This window comes from Trichomonas vaginalis, chromosome V (assembly GCF_026262505.1).
Source record: "Trichomonas vaginalis G3 chromosome V, whole genome shotgun sequence".
Taxonomy (NCBI): Eukaryota; Parabasalia; order Trichomonadida; family Trichomonadidae; genus Trichomonas; species Trichomonas vaginalis.
Window position 1 is genome coordinate 12,169,340 of NC_067207.1, and position 23,709 is coordinate 12,193,048.

General features: G+C 33.0%; 5 protein-coding genes and 1 pseudogene across 6 annotated transcripts, besides 2 other annotated features; 3 read left to right on the forward strand and 3 right to left on the reverse strand.

Moving 5' to 3' along the window:
• Positions 1 to 1,248: part of a mobile genetic element that runs on past the window's edge.
• TVAGG3_0322050 (uncharacterized protein) lies at positions 466 to 942 on the reverse strand (the record flags this gene model as incomplete). Its single annotated transcript, XM_051230193.1, has 1 exon — positions 466 to 942. A coding segment is annotated over one exon (477 nt), but the record flags the coding sequence as incomplete, so codon positions are not given.
• Positions 1,249 to 1,533: 285 nt separating the features above from the next.
• Positions 1,534 to 1,994, reverse strand: TVAGG3_0322060 (uncharacterized protein; the record flags this gene model as incomplete). Its single annotated transcript, XM_051230194.1, has 1 exon — positions 1,534 to 1,994. A coding segment is annotated over one exon (461 nt), but the record flags the coding sequence as incomplete, so codon positions are not given.
• Positions 1,995 to 2,093: 99 nt separating this feature from the next.
• On the forward strand, positions 2,094 to 2,796 carry TVAGG3_0322070 (annotated as a pseudogene). The gene has a single exon. A coding segment is annotated over exon 1 (703 nt).
• A 15,126-nt stretch (positions 2,797 to 17,922) lies between these two features.
• Positions 17,923 to 18,627, reverse strand: TVAGG3_0322080 (HNH endonuclease family; the record flags this gene model as incomplete). Its single annotated transcript, XM_051230195.1, has 1 exon — positions 17,923 to 18,627. The coding sequence occupies one exon, from the start codon at positions 18,625 to 18,627 to the stop codon at positions 17,923 to 17,925; it is 705 nt and encodes a 234-aa protein (XP_051099925.1).
• Positions 18,628 to 19,248: 621 nt separating this feature from the next.
• Positions 19,249 to 20,768: a mobile genetic element.
• Positions 20,769 to 21,979: 1,211 nt separating this feature from the next.
• On the forward strand, positions 21,980 to 22,216 carry TVAGG3_0322100 (uncharacterized protein; the record flags this gene model as incomplete). The annotated part of the gene is made up of 1 exon (XM_001299723.2): positions 21,980 to 22,216. The coding sequence occupies one exon, from the start codon at positions 21,980 to 21,982 to the stop codon at positions 22,214 to 22,216; it is 237 nt and encodes a 78-aa protein (XP_001299724.2).
• A 683-nt stretch (positions 22,217 to 22,899) lies between these two features.
• On the forward strand, positions 22,900 to 23,520 carry TVAGG3_0322110 (ribonuclease H-like family; the record flags this gene model as incomplete). Its single annotated transcript, XM_051230196.1, has 1 exon — positions 22,900 to 23,520. One exon carries the CDS (start codon positions 22,900 to 22,902, stop codon positions 23,518 to 23,520), a length of 621 nt encoding a protein of 206 aa, XP_051099926.1.
• Positions 23,521 to 23,709: the final 189 nt, after the last annotated feature.

Genomic DNA, 23,709 nt, shown 5'->3' on the forward strand with positions numbered 1-23,709 from the left:
TGATTTCATCGTAAATGCTTTGTCATGACTTCTTCGTATATGTTTTGTTCATGATTTCATCGTAAATGCTTTGTCATGATTTCATCGTATATGTTTTGTCATGATTCATCGTAAATGCTTTGTCATGACTTCATCTAAATGCTTTGTCATGATTCTTCGTAAATGATCGTAAAACATTTGGTAAGGTGTTTTGTTCATTTCGATGAGTTCTTGTTTAGCCCTGGTGAATGGTATCTTCCTTACATCAAATTCACTTAAATCTTTCTTCATGAAGTACGTCAGTAAGTTTGAATAAAACTCTTCATTAAAGCTTTCAATGAGATTTGAGAAATATTCGTAATTTCCTTTGTATCTGCTGCTTACGTCAATGACAACAAATCTTCTGTCGTCTTTGTCAATCTTTACTGAGTTGAAGTTGTTAGATATCATGATGATATTACAAACATTCTCTATCTTTCTTACTGGCTGACACTTCTGATTTAAGTCCAACTGAGTCTCTGTTACTATTGACTTTAGTGCGTCGTGGTTCATGACCTTAGACGTATCGCATGAGCTTAGTTCATTGCATACGATGAGCTTCATGTTCTCAATAGCAGCATTGAATCTACCAACCACATTCTCTATTGCCGTTATATTATTGTTGGCGTACTTGCTAATGAGCTCGCATAGAACATTACTAAGTACATTCTTACCAGTTCCTTGCTTTCCTGTTAACAAAAGTACTGTTCCAGTCTTTCCACAAGGATTTTGAACGATGTAGGCGAACCAGTTCAAAACATACTCATAAAGCTCTTCATCCTCATTACATATGACATCGTGAACATGTTTCAAATATCCTTCAATAATGCTTTCATCTACTTCATTCAGTACCTCATACTCATATCCTCTGAAATAGCTGTAAATGTCATCTCTTTCGTCAAAGAATCTCATGCCTGACTTCATAAGATAGTTCTTGTTCTGACCCGCTTCATAAATCATCAGTGCGTTCACATCCTTCTCTTCAATACGTCCTACATAAACACTCTTCATGAGCTTATTGAATTCCTTGCTATCTACTGACACAAGTGTTGTTGTGTCTCGTATTCCATCATAATCTTTCACTAGATATGTCATACGTGCTCCGTCAATAACGACAACACATCTTCTTAAGTCATTTATAACACTAGCTATGTCAATACCGTCCTCACTCATGTACTTATTTCTTCTCAAGTCCTTTAGTGTGAAAGTGTCTCTAAGTTCTATTTCAAGCAATTCATTTACACATCCTTTGCAATACTTCTCTATAAAATATTTCTGTCGTTCTTTACTAAGTTTTTAACAGCTCTGAAGAACCATGTGTTTTGACTCAAACATCCTTCACAACTTCTCTCATTCATTCCTAGTTCTTTCATGTCATTATCTTCAACCTCTATGGTCTCATTGACTAAGGTCAAAGGGTTCTTAGTCATTGCTGGTCTTATCTGAAACAATGTTTGTGCAACAGGTTTAACTAGTTCAGCAACGTCCTTCCTTAATATGAATAGCTGTTTCCACTCATCTTTGCTAACAGTTCTTTCATAACCACTGACAGTAATGATTTCATTTGCTGACCTTAGACACTTATGTTCTATCATTTGTATTGCTTTTGTGTAAGGCTTTCGTGAGCATAGGTTGTATATGTCATTCCTGCAATGTTCATTCATGCCAATAGTACTAAATCCTTTCTTTGCTGTTGAGTGCATAATATCCATTAGTTCCTGTGTTCGTATTGCTGTCTCATAAAATACAACAAGACCTTTGTCATCTATGACGTACTTACCGAAAACATTGCTTATATTCTTTAACCATGAAATAACATCCTCATTCATGCTGTCAAACATGAAGTAAGGTCTTACATACTCTTCACTTATAAGATACTCCACAAAATACTTGTTAAGCTCTATGTCCTCGTGAGCGATTTCATTAGGTTTGATATTAGTTCCTTTTGTCATTGCTGTCATGTACTTCACTCTCATAGTTCCTTTCAATAGCGTAAAAATACTTCATTGTTTCATAACTGCTCTAAATTCTGTTCAAAATTCGTACAACATAACTTTTAACATTAGTGAAAGAACATGAGCGAAACAACAACATCTAACATTACAGAAGAAGTCAATGACAATGCCGATGAAAACATTACAGAAGGAGCTAGTGAAAATATTGACGAGTTCAGTGAGGAAGAAGATATTGAGGACGTCAATGAGAACGTTAGTGGGGAACAAACTCAATGGGAAACATTGAGAAATCATGAAGATTATGAGATTTGTACGACATATCCTTTTACTATTCGTCGAAAGAAAGACAAACATATTATGAGTGAATGCTTAAATAATTATGGTTATATTGCTTAGTTTAAACAACAAAATACATTTAAAGCATAGAATTATTGCAGAACAGTGGATTGAAAATCCAAACAATTTGAAAGAAATAGACCATATAAATCATGATAGAACGGACAACAGAATCTCAAACCTTCGTTGGTGTTCTAGATCTGAAAACAATAGAAATAAAAGCAAGTATGGCGATATAGTTTATGAGTTCGTTGATGAAATATCTGACGAAGCTGTTGAAATAACAGATTATGGTAAGCATTCGTTTGAGTTCTACTACTATGTTGAGAATGAAGACGCATTCTATTATTATACAGGTCTTAACTATCGAAAACTTCATATAAACTTTACAAAAACAGGTGCTGCTTATGTTTGTATGATAGATACAGAAAACAAGAGTGTAATTTTATTCATAAACAAATTCAAACGCTTGTACGGCTTCATGTAGGACAAACATTATTTTTCAACACTAACGCCAACACGTAGGACAAACATTCATGACTAACATTACTTTATAACATAGACACTAACTTCATATAGAACCGAGCAACTTTCTAACTGTCGACATTCTTCCACTTGCTTCAAACACTAATGAACGTGTCAAAATGAGCGTAAAACACTTTGTCAAGACTTCATCGTAAATGTTTTGTCAAGATTTTTTGTAAATGCTTTGTCAAACTGCATCGAACTTAAACGTAAATGTTTTGTCATGACTTCGTCAAGACTTCTTCGTAAATGATTTGTTATGACTTCTTCGTAAATGATTTGTCAAGACTCTGTCAAGACTTTGTCGAACTTAAACGTAAATGCTTTGTCAAGACTCTGTCAAGACTTTGTCGAACTTAAACGTAAATGCTTTGTCAAGACTTCATCGTATATGTTTTGTCATGACTTCATCGTAAATGATTTGTCAAGGTTTCATCGTATATGATTTGTCAAGGTTTCATCGTATATGATTTGTCATGATTTCATCGTATATGTTTTGTCATGACTTCATCGTAAATGATTTGTCAAGGTTTCATCGTATATGATTTGTCAAGGTTTCATCGTATATGATTTGTCAAGGTTTCATCGTATATGTTTTGTCATGACTTCATCGTAAATGATTTGTCATGACTTCATCGTAAATGCTTTGTCATGACTTCTTCGTAAATGTTTTGTCAAACTGCATCGTAAATGCTTTGTCATGATTTCATCGTATATGTTTTGTCATGACTTCATCGTAAATGATTTGTCAAGGTTTCATCGTATATGATTTGTCAAGGTTTCATCGTATATGATTTGTCATGACTTCATCGTATATGATTTGTCATGACTTCATCGTAAATGATTTGTCATGACTTCATCGTAAATGATTTGTCATGACTTCATCGTATATGATTTGTCAAGGTTTCATCGTATATGATTTGTCATGACTTCATCGTAAATGCTTTGTCAAGACTTCATCGTATATGTTTGTCATGACTTCATCGTAAATGATTTGTCAAGGTTTCATCGTATATGATTTGTCAAGGTTTCATCGTATATGATTTGTCATGACTTCATCGTATATGATTTGTCAAGGTTTCATCGTATATGATTTGTCATGACTTCATCGTAAATGATTTGTCATGACTTCGTCGTAAATGATTTGTCATAATTTCATCGTAAATGTTTTGTCAAACTGCATCGTAAATGCTTTGTCATGATTTCATCGTAAATGATTTGTCATGACTTCATCGTATATGATTTGTCATGACTTCATCGTATATGATTTGTCAAACTGCATCGTAAATGATTTGTATAAACTTCTTCGTAAACACTTTGTCAAGACTTCATCGTATATGATTTGTCATGACTTCATCGTATATGTTTTGTCATGACTTCATCGTAAATGATTTGTCATGACTTCATCGTAAATGATTTGTCATGACTTCTTCGTATATGTTTTGTCATGATTTCATCGTAAATGATTTGTCATGATTTCATCGTAAATGATTTGTCATGACTTCATCGTATATGTTTTGTCATGATTTCATCGTAAATGATTTGTCAAGGTTTCATCGTATATGATTTGTCAAGGTTTCATCGTATATGATTTGTCAAGGTTTCATCGTATATGTTTTGTCATGACTTCTTCGTATATGTTTTGTCATGATTTCATCGTATATGATTTGTCATGACTTCATCGTATATGTTTTGTCATGACTTCATCGTAAATGATTTGTCATGACTTCATCGTAAATGATTTGTCAAGGTTTCATCGTATATGATTTGTCAAGGTTTCATCGTATATGATTTGTCATGACTTCATCGTATATGATTTGTCATGACTTCATCGTAAATGATTTGTCATGACTTCATCGTAAATGATTTGTCATGACTTCATCGTATATGATTTGTCAAGGTTTCATCGTATATGATTTGTCATGACTTCATCGTAAATGCTTTGTCAAGACTTCATCGTATATGTTTTGTCATGACTTCATCGTAAATGATTTGTCAAGGTTTCATCGTATATGATTTGTCAAGGTTTCATCGTATATGATTTGTCATGACTTCATCGTATATGATTTGTCAAGGTTTCATCGTATATGATTTGTCATGACTTCATCGTAAATGATTTGTCATGACTTCGTCGTAAATGATTTGTCATAATTTCATCGTAAATGTTTTGTCAAACTGCATCGTAAATGCTTTGTCATGATTTCATCGTAAATGATTTGTCATGACTTCATCGTATATGATTTGTCATGACTTCATCGTATATGATTTGTCAAACTGCATCGTAAATGATTTGTATAAACTTCTTCGTAAACACTTTGTCAAGACTTCATCGTATATGATTTGTCATGACTTCATCGTATATGTTTTGTCATGACTTCATCGTAAATGATTTGTCATGACTTCATCGTAAATGATTTGTCATGACTTCTTCGTATATGTTTTGTCATGATTTCATCGTAAATGATTTGTCATGATTTCATCGTAAATGATTTGTCATGACTTCATCGTATATGTTTTGTCATGATTTCATCGTAAATGATTTGTCAAGGTTTCATCGTATATGATTTGTCAAGGTTTCATCGTATATGATTTGTCAAGGTTTCATCGTATATGTTTTGTCATGACTTCTTCGTATATGTTTTGTCATGATTTCATCGTATATGATTTGTCATGACTTCATCGTATATGTTTTGTCATGACTTCATCGTAAATGATTTGTCATGACTTCATCGTAAATGATTTGTCATGACTTCATCGTATATGTTTTGTCATGATTTCATCGTAAATGCTTTGTCATGATTTCATCGTAAATGATTTGTCATGACTTCATCGTATATGATTTGTCATGACTTCATCGTAAATGATTTGTCATGACTTCATCGTATATGTTTTGTCATAACTTCTTCGTAAATGTTTTGTCATGATTTCATCGTAAATGCTTTGTCATGACTTCTTCGTATATGTTTTGTCATGATTTCATCGTAAATGCTTTGTCATGATTTCATCGTATATGTTTTGTCATGATTTCATCGTAAATGCTTTGTCATGACTTCATCGTAAATGCTTTGTCATGACTTCTTCGTAAATGATTTGTCATAACTTCTTCGTAAATGACCAAAAATAATGTTTAGGTGAAGAGGTGAGATTTCACCTCTTTTTTCACCTGTTTTTTCACCCTCATGAATTTTCAAGATTTCTTCGTAAATGTTTTGTCATAACTTTGTCAAGGTTTCATCGTAAATGTTTTGTCATAACTTTGTCAAGGTTTCATCGTAAATGCTTTGTCAAGACTTTGTCAAGGATTCATCGTAAATGTTTTGTCAAGGTTTCTTCGTAAATGATTTGTCAAGATTTCTTCGTAAATGCTTTGTCATGATTTCTTCGTAAATGCTTTGTCATGACTTCTTCGTAAATGCTTTGTCATGACTTTGTCAAGGTTTCTTCGTAAATGATTTGTCAAGGTTTCTTCGTAAATGATTTGTCAAGATTTCTTCGTAAATGCTTTGTCATGATTTCTTCGTAAATGTTTTGTCATGATTTCTTCGTAATGTTTTGTCATAACTTCTTCGTAATGAGTGTAAATGACCCAAAAATAATGTTTAGGTGAAGAGGTGAGATCTCACCTGTTTTCTCACCTAATTTTTCACCCTCATGAATTTGTCAAGATTTCATCGTATATGCTTTGTCATGACTTCTTCGTAAATGATTTGTCATAACTTCATCGTATATGTTTTGTCATAACTTCATCGAAATACTTTTGTCATGACTTATCGTAAATGCTTCATCGTATATGATTTGTCATGACTTCATCGTAAATGCTTCATCGAACTTAAACGTAAATGCTTCATCGTATATGATTTGTCATGACTTCATCGTAAATGCTTCATCGAACTTAAACGTAAATGCTTCATCGAACTTAAGCGTAAATGTTTTGTCAAGATTTCTTCGTATATGTTTTGTCAAGACTTTGTCATGACTTCATCGTAAATGCTTTGTCATGACTTCTTCGTAAATAATTTGTCATAACTTCATCGTAAATGCTTCATCGAACTTAAACGTAAATGTTTTGTCAAACTTCATCGTAATGAACGTAAATGACTCAAAATAATGTTTAGGTGAAGAGGTGAGATCTCACCTGTTTTTTCACCTGTTTTTTCACCCTGTTGAATTTTCATGACTTCATCGTAAACACTTTGTCAAAACTTCATCGTAAATGTTTTGTCAAGACTTCTTCGTAAATGTTTTGTCATGACTTCTTCGTAAATGTTTTGTCATGACTTCTTCGTAAATACTTTTGTCATGACTTCATCGTAAATGTTTTGTCATGATTTCTTCGTATATGTTTTGTCATGATTTCATCGTAAATGTTTTGTCATAACTTCATCGTAAATGCTTCGTAAATGCTTCGTAAATGTTTTGTCAAGACTTCTTCGTAAATACTTTTGTCATGACTTCATCGTATATGTTTTGTCATGACTTCATCGTAAATGTTTTGTCATAACTTCATCGTAAATGCTTCGTTAATGCTTCGTAAAGGTTGCTGAATTTACACCAAAAATATATTTTCTTTGAAAAGGTTAGATCTAACCTCATTTCATTCTTTACACAATTTACATCATAGACGATTTAATAGATATAATACTTTACTGTTTCATCTGATATAAACATTATTTGGTGAAAGTATCCTAAAAATATTTGATGGACTTTAACTAAAATAATTTTTATCGTAGATGGTTAGATCTAACCTTTTCAAAGAAAATATATTTTTGGTGTAAATTCAGCAACATTTACGAAGCATTAACGAAGCATTTACGAAGCATTTACGATGAAGTTATGACAAAACATTTACGATGAAGTCATGACAAAACATATACGATGAAGTCATGACAAAAGTATTTACGAAGAAGTCTTGACAAAACATTTACGAAGCATTTACGAAGCATTTACGATGAAGTTATGACAAAACATTTACGATGAAGTTATGACAAAACATTTACGATGAAATCATGACAAAACATATACGAAGAAATCATGACAAAACATTTACGATGAAGTCATGACAAAAGTATTTACGAAGAAGTCATGACAAAACATTTACGAAGAAGTCATGACAAAACATTTACGAAGAAGTCTTGACAAAACATTTACGATGAAGTTTTGACAAAGTGTTTACGATGAAGTCATGAAAATTCAACAGGGTGAAAAAACAGGTGAAAAAACAGGTGAGATCTCACCTCTTCACCTAAACATTATTTTGAGTCATTTACGTTCATTACGATGAAGTTTGACAAAACATTTACGTTTAAGTTCGATGAAGCATTTACGATGAAGTTATGACAAATTATTTACGAAGAAGTCATGACAAAGCATTTACGATGAAGTCATGACAAAGTCTTGACAAAACATATACGAAGAAATCTTGACAAAACATTTACGTTTAAGTTCGATGAAGCATTTACGTTTAAGTTCGATGAAGCATTTACGATGAAGTCATGACAAATCATATACGATGAAGCATTTACGTTTAAGTTCGATGAAGCATTTACGATGAAGTCATGACAAATCATATACGATGAAGCATTTACGATGAAGTCATGACAAAAGTATTTACGATGAAGTTATGACAAAACATATACGATGAAGTTATGACAAATCATTTACGAAGAAGTCATGACAAAGCATATACGATGAAATCTTGACAAATTCATGAGGGTGAAAAATTAGGTGAGAAAACAGGTGAGATCTCACCTCTTCACCTAAACATTATTTTTGGGTCATTTACACTCATTACGAAGAAGTTATGACAAAACATTTACGAAGAAATCATGACAAAACATTTACGAAGAAATCATGACAAAGCATTTACGAAGAAATCTTGACAAATCATTTACGAAGAAACCTTGACAAATCATTTACGAAGAAACCTTGACAAAGTCATGACAAAGCATTTACGAAGAAGTCATGACAAAGCATTTACGAAGAAATCATGACAAAGCATTTACGAAGAAATCTTGACAAATCATTTACGAAGAAACCTTGACAAAACATTTACGATGAATCCTTGACAAAGTCTTGACAAAGCATTTACGATGAAACCTTGACAAAGTTATGACAAAACATTTACGATGAACCTTGACAAAGTTATGACAAAACATTTACGAAGAAATCTTGAAAATTCATGAGGGTGAAAAAACAGGTGAAAAAAGAGGTGAAATCTCACCTCTTCACCTAAACATTATTTTTGGTCATTTACGAAGAAGTTATGACAAATCATTTACGAAGAAGTCATGACAAAGCATTTACGATGAAGTCATGACAAAGCATTTACGATGAAATCATGACAAAACATATACGATGAAATCATGACAAAGCATTTACGATGAAGTTATGACAAAACATATACGATGAAGTTATGACAAATCATTTACGAAGAAGTCATGACAAAGCATATACGATGAAATCTTGACAAATTCATGAGGGTGAAAAATTAGGTGAGAAAACAGGTGAGATCTCACCTCTTCACCTAAACATTATTTTTGGGTCATTTACACTCATTACGAAGAAGTTATGACAAAACATTTACGAAGAAATCATGACAAAACATTTACGAAGAAATCATGACAAAGCATTTACGAAGAAATCTTGACAAATCATTTACGAAGAAACCTTGACAAATCATTTACGAAGAAACCTTGACAAAGTCATGACAAAGCATTTACGAAGAAGTCATGACAAAGCATTTACGAAGAAATCATGACAAAGCATTTACGAAGAAATCTTGACAAATCATTTACGAAAGAAACCTTGACAAAACATTTACGATGAATCCTTGACAAAGTCTTGACAAAGCATTTACGATGAAACCTTGACAAAGTTATGACAAAACATTTACGATGAAACCTTGACAAAGTTTATGACAAAACATTTACGAAGAAATCTTGAAAATTCATGAGGGTGAAAAAACAGGTGAAAAAAGAGGTGAAATCTCACCTCTTCACCTAAACATTATTTTTGGTCATTTACGAAGAAGTTATGACAAATCATTTACGAAGAAGTCATGACAAAGCATTTACGATGAAGTCATGACAAAGCATTTACGAAGAAGTTATGACAAAGTCATGACAAAGCATTTACGAAGAAGTTATGACAAAACATCTACGATGAAATCATGACAAAGCATTTACGATGAAACCTTGACAAAGTTATGACAAATCATTTACGAAGAAGTTATGACAAAGCATTTACGATGAAGTCATGACAAAACATTTACGATGAAGTCATGACAAAAGTATTTACGAAGAAGTCATGACAAAACATTTACGAAGAAGTCTTGACAAAACATTTACGAAGAAATCATGACAAAACATTTACGATGAAATCATGACAAAACATTTACGATGAAGTTTTGACAAAGTGTTTACGATGAAATCTTGACAAATTCATGAGGGTGAAAAATTAGGTGAGAAAACAGGTGAGATCTCACCTCTTCACCTAAACATTATTTTTGGGTCATTTACACTCATATTACGATGAAGCATTTACGTTTAAGTTCGATGAAGCATTTACGATGAAGTCTTGACAAATCATTTACAAAGAAGCATTTACGATGAAATCTTGACGAAGCATTTACGATGAAGTCATGACAAAAGTATTTACGATGAAGTTATGACAAAGGTATTTACGATGAAGTTTATGACAAATCATTTACGATGAAATCATGACAAGCATATACGATGAAATCTTTGACAAATTCATGAGAGGGTGAAAAATTAGGTGAGAAAACAGGTGAGATCTCACCTCTTCACCTAAACATTATTTTTGGGTCATTTACACTCATTACGAAGAAGTTATGACAAAACATTTACGAAGAAATCATGACAAAACATTTACGAAGAAATCATGACAAAGCATTTACGAAGAAATCTTGACAATCATTTACGAAGAAACCTTGACAAATCATTTACGAAGAAACCTTGACAAAGTCATGACAAAGATTTACGAAGAAGTCATGACAAAGCATTTACGAAGAATCATGACAAAGCATTTACGAAGAAATCTTGACAAATCATTTACGAAGAAACCTTGACAAAACATTTACGATGAATCCTTGACAAAGTCTTGACAAAGCATTTACGATGAAACCTTGACAAAGTTATGACAAAACATTTACGATGAAACCTTGACAAAGTTATGACAAACATTTACGAAGAAATCTTGAAAATTCATGAGGGTGAAAAAACAGGTGAAAAAAGAGGTGAAATCTCACCTCTTCACCTAAACATTATTTTTGGTCATTTACGAAGAAGTTATGACAAATCATTTACGAAGAAGTCATGACAAAGCATTTACGATGAAGTCATGACAAAGCATTTACGAAGAAGTTATGACAAAGCATTTACGATGAAGTCATGACAAAGTCTTGACAAAACATATACGAAGAAATCTTGACAAAACATTTACGTTTAAGTTCGATGAAGCATTTACGTTTAAGTTCGATGAAGCATTTCGATGAAGTCATGACAAATCATATCGATGAAGCATTTACGTTTAAGTTCGATGAAGCATTTACGATGAAGTCATGACAAATCATATACGATGAAGCATTTACGATGAAGTCATGACAAAAGTATTTACGATGAAGTTATGACAAACATATACGATGAAGTTATGACAAATCATTTACGAAGAAGTCATGACAAAGCATATACGATGAAATCTGACAAATTCATGAGGGTGAAAAATTAGGTGAGAAAACAGGTGAGATTCACCTCTTCACCTAAACATTATTTTGGGTCATTTACACTCATTACGAAGAAGTTATGACAAAACATTTACGAAGAAATCATGACAAAACATTTACGAAGAAATCATGACAAAGCATTTACGAAGAAAAATCTTGACAAATCATTTACGAAGAAACCTTGACAAATCATTTACGAAGAACCTTGACAAAGTCATGACAAAGCATTTACGAAGAAGTCATGACAAAGCATTTACGAAGAAATCATGACAAAGCATTTACGAAGAAATCTTGACAATCATTTACGAAGAAACCTTGACAAAACATTTACGATGATCCTTGACAAAGTCTTGACAAGCATTTACGATGAAACCTTGACAAAGTTATGACAAAACATTTACGATGAAACCTTGACAAAGTTATGACAAAACATTTACGAAGAAATCTTGAAAATTCATGAGGGTGAAAAAACAGGTGAAAAAAGAGGTGAAATCTCACCTCTTCACCTAAACATTATTTTTGGTCATTTACGAAGAAGTTATGACAAATCATTTACGAAGAAGTCATGACAAAGCATTTACGATGAAGTCATGACAAAGCATTTACGATGAAATCATGACAAAACATATACGATGAAATCATGACAAAGCATTTACGATGAAGTTATGACAAAACATATACGATGAAGTTATGACAAATCATTTACGAAGAAGTCATGACAAAGCATATACGATGAAATCTTGACAAATTCATGAGGGTGAAAAATTAGGTGAGAAAACAGTGAGATCTCACCTCTTCACCTAAACATTATTTTTGGGTCATTTACACTCATTACGAAGAAGTTATGACAAAACATTACGAAGAAATCATGACAAAACATTTACGAAGAAATCATGACAAAGCATTTACGAAGAAATCTTGACAATCATTTACGAAGAAATTGACAAATCATTTACGAAGAAACCTTGACAAAGTCATGACAAAGCATTTACGAAGAAGTCATGACAAAGCATTTACGAAGAAATCATGACAAAGCATTTACGAAGAAATTTGACAAATCATTTACGAAGAACCTTGACAAAACATTTACGATGAATCCTTGACAAAGTCTTGACAAAGCATTTACGATGAAAACCTTGACAAAGTTATGACAAAACATTTACGATGAAACCTTGACAAAGTTATGACAAAACATTTACGAAGAAATCTTGAAAATTCATGAGGGTGAAAAAACAGGTGAAAAAAGAGGTGAAATCTCACCTCTTCACCTAAACATTATTTTTGGTCATTTACGAAGAAGTTATGACAAATCATTTACGAAGAAGTCATGACAAAGCATTTACGATGAAGTCATGACAAAGCATTTACGAAGAAGTTATGACAAAGTCATGACAAAGCATTTACGAAGAAGTTATGACAAAACATCTACGATGAAATCATGACAAAGCATTTACGATGAAACCTTGACAAAGTTATGACAAATCATTTAAAATTATGACAAAGCATTTACGATGAAGTCATGACAAAACATTTACGATGAAGTCATGACAAAAGTATTTACGAAGAAGTCATGACAAAACATTTTACGAAGAAGTCTTGACAAAAATTTACGAAGAAATCATGACAAAACATTTACGATGAAATCATGACAAAAACATTTACGATGAAGTTTGACAAAGTGTTTACGATGAAATCTTGACAAATTCATGAGGGTGAAAAATTAGGTGAGAAAACAGGTGAGATCTCCCTTCTTCACCTAAACATTATTTTTGGGTCATTTACACTCATATACGATGAAGCATTTACGTTTAAGTTCGATGAAGCATTTACGATGAAGTCTTGACAAATCATTTACAAAGAAGCATTTACGATGAAATCTTGACGAAGCATTTACGATGAAGTCATGACAAAAGTATTTACGATGAAGTTATGACAAAGGTATTTACGATGAAGTTATGACAAATCATTTACGATGAAATCATGACAAAGCATATACGATGAAATCTTGACAAATTCATGAGGGTGAAAAATTAGGTGAGAAAACAGGTGAGATCTCACCTCTTCACCTAAACATATTTTTGGGTCATTTACACTCATTACGAAGAAGTTATGACAAAACATTTACGAAGAAATCATGACAAAAACATTTACGAAGAAATCATGACAAAGCATTTACGAAGAAATCTTGACAAATCATTACGAAGAAACCTTGACAAATCATTTACGAAGAAACCTTGACAAAGTCATGACAAAGCATTACGAAGAAGTCATGACAAAGCATTTACGAAGAAATCATGACAAAGCATTTACGAAGAAATCTTGACAAATCATTTACGAAGAAACCTTGACAAAACATTTACGATGAATCCTTGACAAAGTCTTGACAAAGCATTTACGATGAAACCTTGACAAAGTTATGACAAAACATTTCGATGAAACCTTGACAAAGTTATGACAAAACATTTACGAAGAAATCTTGAAAATTCATGAGGGTGAAAAAACAGGTGAAAAAAAGAGGTGAAATCTCACCTCTTCACCTAAACATTATTTTGGTCATTTACGAAGAAGTTATGACAAATCATTTACGAAGAAGTCATGACAAAGCATTTACGATGAAGTCATGACAAAGCATTTACGAAGAAGTTATGACAAAGTCATGACAAAGCATTTACGAAGAAGTCATGACAAAACATTTACGAAGAAATCTTGACAAATCATTTACGAAGAAATCATGACAAAACATTTACGATGAATCCTTGACAAAGTCTTGACAAAGCATTTACGATGAAACCTTGACAAAGTTATGACAAAACATTTACGATGAAACCTTGACAAAGTTATGACAAAACATTTACGAAGAAATCTTGAAAATTCATGAGGGTGAAAAAACAGGTGAAAAAAGAGGTGAAATCTCACCTCTTCACCTAAACATTATTTTTGGTCATTTACGTTCATTACGATGAAGTTGACAAACATTTACGTTTAAGTTCGATGAAGCATTTACGATGAATTATGACAAATTATTTACGAAGAAGTCATGACAAAGCATTTACGATGAAGTCATGACAAAGTCTTGACAAAGATATACGAAGAAATCTTGACAAAACATTTACGTTTAAGTTCGATGAAGCATTTACGTTTAAGTTCGATGAAGCATTTACGATGAAGTCATGACAAATCATATACGATGAAGCATTTACGTTTAAGTTCGATGAAGCATTTACGATGAAGTCATGACAAATCATATACGATGAAGCATTTACGATGAAGTCATGACAAAAGTATTTACGATGAAGTTATGACAAAACATATACGATGAAGTTATGACAAATCATTTACGAAGAAGTCATGACAAAGCATATACGATGAAATCTTGACAAATTCATGAGGGTGAAAAATTAGGTGAGAAAACAGGTGAGATCTCACCTCTTCACCTAAACATTATTTTTGGGTCATTTACACTCATTACGAAGAAGTTATGACAAAACATTTACGAAGAAATCATGACAAAACATTTACGAAGAAATCATGACAAAGCATTTACGAAGAAATCTTGACAAATCATTTACGAAGAAACCTTGACAAATCATTTACGAAGAAACCTTGACAAAGTCATGACAAAGCATTTACGAAGAAGTCATGACAAAGCATTTACGAAGAAATCATGACAAAGCATTTACGAAGAAATCTTGACAAATCATTTACGAAGAAACCTTGACAAAACATTTACGATGAATCCTTGACAAAGTCTTGACAAAGCATTTACGATGAAACCTTGACAAAGTTATGACAAAACATTTACGATGAAACCTTGACAAAGTTATGACAAAACATTTACGAAGAAATCTTGAAAATTCATGAGGGTGAAAAAACAGGTGAAAAAAGAGGTGAAATCTCACCTCTTCACCTAAACATTATTTTTGGTCATTTACGAAGAAGTTATGACAAATCATTTACGAAGAAGTCATGACAAAGCATTTACGATGAAGTCATGACAAAGCATTTACGATGAAATCATGACAAAACATATACGATGAAATCATGACAAAGCATTTACGATGAAGTTATGACAAAACATATACGATGAAGTTATGACAAATCATTTACGAAGAAGTCATGACAAAGCATATACGATGAAATCTTGACAAATTCATGAGGGTGAAAAATTAGGTGAGAAAACAGGTGAGATCTCACCTCTTCACCTAAACATTATTTTTGGGTCATTTACACTCATTACGAAGAAGTTATGACAAAACATTTACGAAGAAATCATGACAAAACATTTACGAAGAAATCATGACAAAGCATTTACGAAGAAATCTTGACAAATCATTTACGAAGAAACCTTGACAAATCATTTACGAAGAAACCTTGACAAAGTCATGACAAAGCATTTACGAAGAAGTCATGACAAAGCATTTACGAAGAAATCATGACAAAGCATTTACGAAGAAATCTTGACAAATCATTTACGAAGAAACCTTGACAAAACATTTACGATGAATCCTTGACAAAGTCTTGACAAAGCATTTACGATGAAACCTTGACAAAGTTATGACAAAACATTTACGATGAAACCTTGACAAAGTTATGACAAAACATTTACGAAGAAATCTTGAAAATTCATGAGGGTGAAAAAACAGGTGAAAAAAGAGGTGAAATCTCACCTCTTCACCTAAACATTATTTTTGGTCATTTACGAAGAAGTTATGACAAATCATTTACGAAGAAGTCATGACAAAGCATTTACGATGAAGTCATGACAAAGCATTTACGAAGAAGTTATGACAAAGTCATGACAAAGCATTTACGAAGAAGTCATGACAAAACATTTACGAAGAAGTCTTGACAAAACATTTACGAAGAAATCATGACAAAACATTTACGATGAAATCATGACAAAACATTTACGATGAAGTTTTGACAAAGTGTTTACGATGAAATCTTGACAAATTCATGAGGGTGAAAAATTAGGTGAGAAAACAGGTGAGATCTCACCTCTTCACCTAAACATTATTTTTGGGTCATTTACACTCATATACGATGAAGCATTTACGTTTAAGTTCGATGAAGCATTTACGATGAAGTCTTGACAAATCATTTACGAAGAAGCATTTACGATGAAATCTTGACGAAGCATTTACGATGAAGTCATGACAAAAGTATTTACGATGAAGTTATGACAAAGGTATTTACGATGAAGTTATGACAAATCATTTACGATGAAATCATGACAAAGCATATACGATGAAATCTTGACAAATTCATGAGGGTGAAATTATGACAAATCATTTACGATGAAATTATGACAAATCATTTACGATGAAGTCATGACAAATCATTTACGATGAAATTATGACAAATCATTTACGATGAAATTATGACAAAACATTTACGATGAAATTATGACAAAGCATTTACGATGAAGTCATGACAAAACATTTACGATGAAATTATGACAAATCATTTACGATGAAGTCATGACAAATCATTTACGATGAAATTATGACAAATCATTTACGATGAAATTATGACAAAGCATATATGAAGCATTTACGAAGCATTTACGATGAAGTTATGACAAAGCATTTACGATGAAGTCATGACAAAACATATACGATGAAGTCATGACAAAGCATTTACGATGAAATCATGACAAAACATATACGATGAAATCATGACAAAACATTTACGAAGAAGTCATGACAAAACATTTACGATGAAATCATGACAAAACATTTACGATGAAGTCATGACAAAACATTTACGTTTAGTTTCGATGAAGTCATGACAAAACATATACGAAGAAATCATGACAAAACATTTACGAAGAAATCATGACAAATCATTTACGTTTAAGTTCGATGAAGTCATAACAAAACATTTACGTTTAGTTTACGATGAAAACATGACAAAGCATTTACGATGAAATCATGACAAAACATTTACGATGAAGTTTTGACAAAACATATACGATGAAGTCATAACAAAACATTTATGAAGAAGTTTTGACAAAACATATACGATGAAGTCATGACAAATCATTTACGATGAAATCATGACAAATCATTTACGATGAAGTCATGACAAATCATTTACGATGAAATTATGACAAATCATTTACGATGAAATTATGACAAAGCATTTACGATGAAGTCATGACAAATCATTTACGATGAAGTCATGACAAAACATTTACGATGAAATTATGACAAATCATTTACGATGAAATTATGACAAAGCATTTACGTTTAGTTTCGATGAAGTTAGTGTCTATGTTATAAAGTAATGTTAGTCATGAATGTTTGTCCTACGTGTTGGCGTTAGTGTTGAAAAATAATGTTTGTCCTACATGAAGCCGTACAAGCGTTTGAATTTGTTTATGAATAAAATTACACTCTTGTTTTCTGTATCTATCATACAAACATAAGCAGCACCTGTTTTTGTAAAGTTTATATGAAGTTTTCGATAGTTAAGACCTGTATAATAATAGAATGCGTCTTCATTCTCAACATAGTAGTAGAACTCAAACGAATGCTTACCATAATCTGTTATTTCAACAGCTTCGTCAGATATTTCATCAACGAACTCATAAACTATATCGCCATACTTGCTTTTATTTCTATTGTTTTCAGATCTAGAACACCAACGAAGGTTTGAGATTCTGTTGTCCGTTCTATCATGATTTATATGGTCTATTTCTTTCAAATTGTTTGGATTTTCAATCCACTGTTCTGCAATAATTCTATGCTTTAAATGTATTTTGTTGTTTAAACTAAGCATAATGTAACCATAATTATTTAAGCATTCACTCATAATATGTTTGTCTTTCTTTCGACGAATAGTAAAAGGATATGTCGTACAAATCTCATAATCTTCATGATTTCTCAATGTTTCCCATTGAGTTTGTTCCCCACTAACGTTCTCATTGACGTCCTCAATATCTTCTTCCTCACTGAACTCGTCAATATTTTCACTAGCTCCTTCTGTAATGTTTTCATCGGCATTGTCATTGACTTCTTCTGTAATGTTAGATGTTGTTGTTTCGCTCATGTTCTTTCACTAATGTTAAAAGTTATGTTGTACGAATTTTGAACAGAATTTAGAGCAGTTATGAAACAATGAAGTATTTTTACGCTATTGAAAGGAACTATGAGAGTGAAGTACATGACAGCAATGACAAAAGGAACTAATATCAAACCTAATGAAATCGCTCACGAGGACATAGAGTTTAACAAGTATTTTGTGGAGTATCTTATAAGTGAAGAGTATGTAAGACCTTACTTCATGTTTGACAGCATGAATGAGGATGTTATTTCATGGTTAAAGAATATAAGCAATGTTTTCGGTAAGTACGTCATAGATGACAAAGGTCTTGTTGTATTTTATGAGACAGCAATACGAACACAGGAACTAATGGATATTATGCACTCAACAGCAAAGAAAGGATTTAGTACTATTGGCATGAATGAACATTGCAGGAATGACATATACAACCTATGCTCACGAAAGCCTTACACAAAAGCAATACAAATGATAGAACATAAGCGTCTAAGGTCAGCAAATGAAATCATTACTGTCAGTGGTTATGAAAGAACTGTTAGCAAAGATGAGTGGAAACAGCTATTCATATTAAGGAAGGACGTTGCTGAACTAGTTAAACCTGTTGCACAAACATTGTTTCAGATAAGACCAGCAATGACTAAGAACCCTTTGACCTTAGTCAATGAGACCATAGAGGTTGAAGATAATGACATGAAAGAACTAGGAATGAATGAGAGAAGTTGTGAAGGATGTTTGAGTCAAAACACATGGTTCTTCAGAGCTGTTAAAAACTTAGTAAAGAACGACAGAAATATTTTATAGAGAAGTATTGCAAAGGATGTGTAAATGAATTGCTTGAAATAGAACTTAGAGACACTTTCACACTAAAGGACTTGAGAAGAAATAAGTACATGAGTGAGGACGGTATTGACATAGCTAGTGTTATAAATGACTTAAGAAGATGTGTTGTCGTTATTGACGGAGCACGTATGACATATCTAGTGAAAGATTATGATGGAATACGAGACACAACAACACTTGTGTCAGTAGATAGCAAGGAATTCAATAAGCTCATGAAGAGTGTTTATGTAGGACGTATTGAAGAGAAGGATGTGAACGCACTGATGATTTATGAAGCGGGTCAGAACAAGAACTATCTTATGAAGTCAGGCATGAGATTCTTTGACGAAAGAGATGACATTTACAGCTATTTCAGAGGATATGAGTATGAGGTACTGAATGAAGTAGATGAAAGCATTATTGAAGGATATTTGAAACATGTTCACGATGTCATATGTAATGAGGATGAAGAGCTTTATGAGTATGTTTTGAACTGGTTCGCCTACATCGTTCAAAATCCTTGTGGAAAGACTGGAACAGTACTTTTGTTAACAGGAAAGCAAGGAACTGGTAAGAATGTACTTAGTAATGTTCTATGCGAGCTCATTAGCAAGTACGCCAACAATAATATAACGGCAATAGAGAATGTGGTTGGTAGATTCAATGCTGCTATTGAGAACATGAAGCTCATCGTATGCAATGAACTAAGCTCATGCGATACGTCTAAGGTCATGAACCACGACGCACTAAAGTCAATAGTAACAGAGACTCAGTTGGATTTAAATCAGAAGTGTCAGCCAGTAAGAAAGATAGAGAATGTTTGTAATATCATCATGATATCTAACAACTTCAACTCAGTAAAGATTGACAAAGACGACAGAAGATTTGTTGTCATTGACGTAAGCAGCAGATACAAAGGAAATTACGAATATTTCTCAAATCTCATTGAAAGCTTTAATGAAGAGTTTTATTCAAACTTACTGACGTACTTCATGAAGAAAGATTTAAGTGAATTTGATGTAAGGAAGATACCATTCACCAGGGCTAAACAAGAACTCATCGAAATGAACAAAACACCTTACCAAATGTTTTACGAGGAGTTCTATGAAAAGTTTGTATCCGGATGGAATTGTACAGAGTGCTACAGAAGATATAAAGAATTTGCGAAGGAGAATGAATTCTTTGCATGTAGTTCAAATGTATTTGGTGGCAAGATGAGAGAATTTGTGAAGAGAAGTAGAAAGCGAGACGGTTCTGCAAGAAGTTATATTTACGAAGCAAGTATGATATTAGAAGGTCGTGGAAAGAAAGAAACAGTGAATTATGAGGAAGTGCTTGAAAAATTCATGGAGTACATGGGAAGGAATATAACATACAACAAAGACATATACAGTGAGTTTAAGTACTACTGTGAACAGCATGAGATTGAAGTAATGAGTAAAGGAGATTTTGAAACGCTTATGAAAGACAGTGAGGAGGTCATACATGAATGCAATGATGAAATAGTTCACGAGAACAGTGAGGAGGTCATACATGAATGCAATGATGAAATAGTTCACGAGAACAGTGAGGAGGTCATACATGAATGCAATGATGAAATAGTTCACGAGAACAGTGAGGAGGTCATACATGAATGCAATGATGAAATAGTTCACGAGAACAGTGAGGAGGTCATACATGAATGCAATGATGAAATAGTTCACGATGTCGTTCGTGAAGAAGCCATTGCAACAAAGAATGCGATAAAGGATTTCATAGAACTTAACAAGGAGGAGTTTAAAGAAGGCTATGAAGTGAAAAGATGTGAAGAAGATTTCTTGGCGTATTTGAAGAAAAAGAGACTAAAGCCAATGGCTCAAAATAAGTTTCAATCGATGTTTGAAAAGAAACGTTTGAGCTATGGTGGTGTAAGAAGCACATATTACTTTGTTAAGAAGTGAGGACATTTATTTTTGTCGTTAGTGTTGGTGTTTGTGTTTGTTGTTAGTGAGAGAATAAATTAAATCATGAACTTTGCCATGGTCTCTGTCCCTAGTAGTTTTCATTAAGTTCTGGAAATAATGAAAGTCATAAACTTTGCCATGGTCTCTGTCCCTAGTAGTTTTCATTATCTCACAGAGTTAATGAAAGTCATACTTTCTATCAGATGAAGCATGCAGATGAACATAATGAAAGTTAGTGGGTTTGCCACGAGTTATGAATAAAATATTGGCATATTAGATGAGGTAGCTGATGAAACAGATGAAGATAAATTAAATCTTGGACTTTGCCACACTCTGTCCCTAGTTCCTCAAAATCCTTGACAACGTTGCTTAGAAATTTTGGTTCAAAACCTCATCTGATTTTAATCTGTTATGCTACCTGTTAAGTTTCGCGAGATTATAAATGTCATGGAGTTATATAAAAAGGAGGGACAGCTATGGACACTGGAAGTACTTGTAAGGCTATCTGTTAAGATTGCATGAAATACTAAAAAGTCATGAAATCCATTATCGCTGTGCTAGCTTCACCTTAGAGTAAAATGACAAATAAAGTCACTGAAGCAATGAAACAAAAGTTTTTGGTAGAATACATTAAATCAGGAGCGGTTCCAGAAGGTTTTTACATTCATACTATGAAGGATGGTAGAGTTCAGTTTAGAAAGATAAAGCAACCATTAGATAAAGAAGGAATTTTGAGAAAGATTAAACTTCATGAGGACAACATTGCTGAACTTAAGAAGAAGTTAGAAGAGTTGGAGAAAGGAAGAGAGTTATAAAGCAATGAATTCAAGAGGGTGAAAAAACAGGTGAAAAAAGAGGTGAGATCTCACCACTTCACCTAAATTTATTTTTGTGCTATGTTTTCATACGTGTGAGGGTGGTGATATCATTAATTTTTAAGTTTATTTTTTATTTTACTGAAAATTTTTATTTGGATGTAAATGACAGAACAAAAGCAACTCATTCGAATTCCACAGTATAACAAACATACATTTAAACATTTATTCTTCCTTCCTGAGCATAACATGTTCTTTCAAATACATCCGAGACCAGTTGACTTTTCATTGACTGTGTATAAAGATAGAAATAGTTATATCATTAAACCATATGATGACGAAGGTAAGTTATGTAAATTGTACGTTAAGAAGTTAGAGAAAGTTTATGGCTTCAAGTATGACTACAATAGGGTTAACACTGATGATGAAGATATTGAGGAAAATTTATGAGAACATTAGTGAAGTCGTTAGTGAGAACGATAGTGAGAACGTTTATTTTTTACATTAGTGAGTTCGTTAGTGAAGTGAAGTGGGTGGTGGTTTTGTAAATATTTAAGGTTAAGTTAGTGTTGTCGTTTGTGTTGCAAAATATACGTTAACGGTTTTGTAAAGTGTCAAATTCACAAGTATTGGGTAAGGAGGTGCGCAGTGCCTCCGTACCCAAGACTTGTATACTAACTGTCATGAAAGCGATGGTTCAATTAAATTTACAGGGAGTTCCTCGCCCGCCAAAGAAAGAACCATTAACAAGGTATGTGTTTAAGTATGTAAACACATGCTGGCACGTTGATATTCATTTCTTTGGCGGGGATCAACACGAGATTCTTTACGCCATCATTGATGATGCATCACGTTTCGTGCTTGATTGGCAACATCTAAGCACGAAGCAAGCGCATCAAACAACCAATGTTTTGAAGAGAGCAATTGCCCGGTTCGGAAAGCCATGCGCTATTTGGAGCGACAATGGCGGCGAGAACCGGGGTATTTTCACACAAGCACTTTTGGCCTTTGAGATAAGGGCAATGCGCATCGAACCACACTGCCCTTATCAAAACGGCAAAATTGAAGCATTTTTGCCAGGAATCGAACAGAGGGCAAGGGACTGGAGTGAAATTCAGTCAATTGTTGATCGGTACAACAACAAAATGCATTCTTCTTTGCCTAAGATCACACTGGATGGCATGAAAGTGCGCTCAACACCTCTAATGTTTTACGAAACTACAGAGAAATGGCATGAAGGAATGCAACCAATATGGTATGTAAATGACAAAGAATTGATCTTTGAATTCAAACATATGAATTAAGCAATTTTTTTAAAAAGTAAATTATTAAATTTAAATCATTTTTAAAAGTATTAAATATTAATATATGAAGTTTGTTCCTTATGAGGTATATATTCATACTATATACCTCATAAGGAACAAGTCCCTGCCAAAAACGAGAAAACTTGCTCGCAATGCGGAACAATTGCGAGCAAGTTTTCTCGTTTTTGG